Here is a 2,270-nt window from a genome sequence, read left to right on the forward strand (position 1 = left end):
AAAAAAAAAAAAAAAAAAAAAAGATTCTTCCAAGGAAGAGAGCAAAAAGAGACTAGTCCAGAGAGCTAGGAACCTTCCTCCTATACCTACACACACATGTGCAAGTTATGCATTGAAGGCATCTCTAAGCCTTTACCTTTTATCTGCTCTCAAATGAAGTTACCAAAACTACATCAATACCGTACAATTTATTTATAATTACTTTATAGCTATGTGCCTAAGTCAAATTTGTTGGAACACATTACTATCATCATCAGCAAATGCTAAGAATGAAATTAAGACTCACTTTTTTCTAAAATCTTTAGTTTCTGGAAGCTTTCCAGGACCTCCCCATTTAGTATTCTGGGCAAGAAGTCTCGCATTTGCATCACTTCAGTTGTCAGCCGGTCCAAGTCCTTCTTTCTGACTCTAACGAATTCTTCCTTAGTTCCCATATGCTAAAAGAGCAAACATAATTTATGATGTTTCCCCTCAATTAACTAAACTCAGCAGCCCAAGTCAATCTGCTTTTTCTTTCATGCCTCTTACAGCCATAATTATTTCAAAAGCATCTCTACCTAATGCCTCTTCTGATAGATACAGATACGAATATGGATTGCATAACACTTTGAGAGCTGAAACCCCAGCCTTCAAAATGAGAGAGAATCAAGCCAGCACAGGGTTAGGCACCTGTCTTCCCAGCTACTTGGGAGACCAAGGGGGCAAAATCGCTTGACCCTAGGAATTTGAGGCCCCCCTGGGACAACATAGCCAGATTCTACCTCAAAAAGGGAAGATGAGGGAAGCAAGAAGGAAAAGAACTGGGGAGCCCTAATTCTAAAAGTTAAAGAAAATGCCTGCCATTTAACATCACAGCATCAGCTGACTGGGAATAGAGGGAGGGCACCTCTTATGCTGGTCACCCCATCTAATCGGGGAGGGATTTTCTTGAAGGAAATACTATCAGGGGCATGACGCTGGATTGGATCCAGAGTCCGAACACACTCCCACCACGCACATGCACCCACATCACTACTGAGCAGCCTACATAACCCTATTCTCTCACACCCAACCAAAGTGCTGCAGAAAGCGGTCAGGGCCTTCGGAAGGCACAGAGGTGCATACTCCTCCTCTGTCCGCAGCAGCCACTTCATCTTGCCATCTTCAGAAGGGACTTCGGTCAAGGCCACCTCAAGCCCATTCCGAGCCTGCTCTGGCCTAGCCCACACCAGCCCTGAATATAGCGCCTTGTACAATGGGAGAGACCTCGAGGGCTGGCAAATAACCACAAACGGGACGCGCAGAAGGCCTGGCCTCCCTACTGACCCCGCAGGCTTCCGACGCGTTGCCTGCTTCGCCCATGTCGGTGGCCTTGGCTTTGCGCGCCTGTGCGGTGCCCTCTGACCCCACACGCAAGGAAGCGCGGGAACGCAGCCTCGCTGCATCTCGGTAGTCCGGATGGCGAGCCACGAGGCTCAAACCTCATGGAATTTGCACGCCATTGTCAGTTTGAATCCAGTGTCACTTCTGTTCTTCTGGCTAGTCAGAGTTTTAAATTTAACTGCAAACCAGACGGGAGGTGAGATCTAGGTGTACACATCAAGAAAAATAAATTGAATTGGTCCTCCTGTTCGGTGACGGGGAGGCCCTTTTTGCGGGAAATCTCGCCCACAGCCAGTAGCCCACGTCCTTCGCTGGGTTGGAGGTGCTTTTATGTTAAGAACTGTAGTTCCTTTGGCCCAGTAACCAGGTGGGATTCTCCCAATTCACTTTAAATTTAGGGGAGTCACCTAGTTCAGGTACTTCCGCTACATCTGTAAAACATGGTACAGCCTGGAGCTCTGGATGACTCCAAGGTTAGCAGAACTCTTCAGATTTGTTTGCTCTGCGAGGAGTCAGCACTGTTACCATTCCCATGTTGTGTGTGTGCTCCACGGCCCGAGGGTCTACCGAGACTTTCCCTACCTGCCCCGGGGCGTCGCGAGGAAGAGACGATCCGCAGCCCATCCCCATCCCAAGTCAGCCCTCCCTCCGGTGTCAACCCCACCCGAGGACCCAAGAGCTCCAGGGAAAGCGGTGGGTGGGGCGACAGGTGAGCCCCTGGCCCGAGGCGGCTTGGGGAAGTGCGCTTAAAGTCTGTCTCTTGCTGGCCACGACCAGACCCCTGCTAATCTCACCGACAACGGCCCAAAACTTTAGCAAGAGAGATTTTGAGCCCGCACTACCAGAGCCGAGCCGGGCAGCACCGCCCACAGCAGCCCGGCGGTGGTTGGTGACGTCACCATCCCGCG

At 50.2% G+C, this 2,270-nt stretch overlaps 1 protein-coding gene across 14 annotated transcripts in view; it reads right to left on the minus strand.

The window, feature by feature from the left end:
- Positions 1-2,237, minus strand: part of Hsf2bp (heat shock transcription factor 2 binding protein) — a 70,985-nt gene extending 68,748 nt beyond the window's left edge. For 10 of the 14 annotated variants that reach the window (XR_004518815.1, XR_004518818.1, XR_004518816.1 and 7 more), the window contains exons 1-2: positions 1,945-2,150; positions 287-437 (exon numbers count right to left, since the gene is read on the minus strand). Coding sequence is in view for 8 of the 14 variants with exons in the window: in XM_033768178.1 (XP_033624069.1) it covers positions 287-437; positions 1,945-1,992 (199 nt within the window). In the remaining 6 variants the exon portion in view is untranslated. The other 4 variants (XM_010636516.3, XM_033768175.1, XM_019209357.2 and 1 more) reach the window with 4 other exon arrangements.
- Positions 2,238-2,270: the final 33 nt, after the last annotated feature.

Source organism: Fukomys damarensis, unplaced genomic scaffold (assembly GCF_012274545.1).
Source record: "Fukomys damarensis isolate Sample0158 unplaced genomic scaffold, DMR_v1.0_HiC HiC_scaffold_24, whole genome shotgun sequence".
NCBI classification, from domain to species: domain Eukaryota; kingdom Metazoa; phylum Chordata; class Mammalia; order Rodentia; family Bathyergidae; genus Fukomys; species Fukomys damarensis.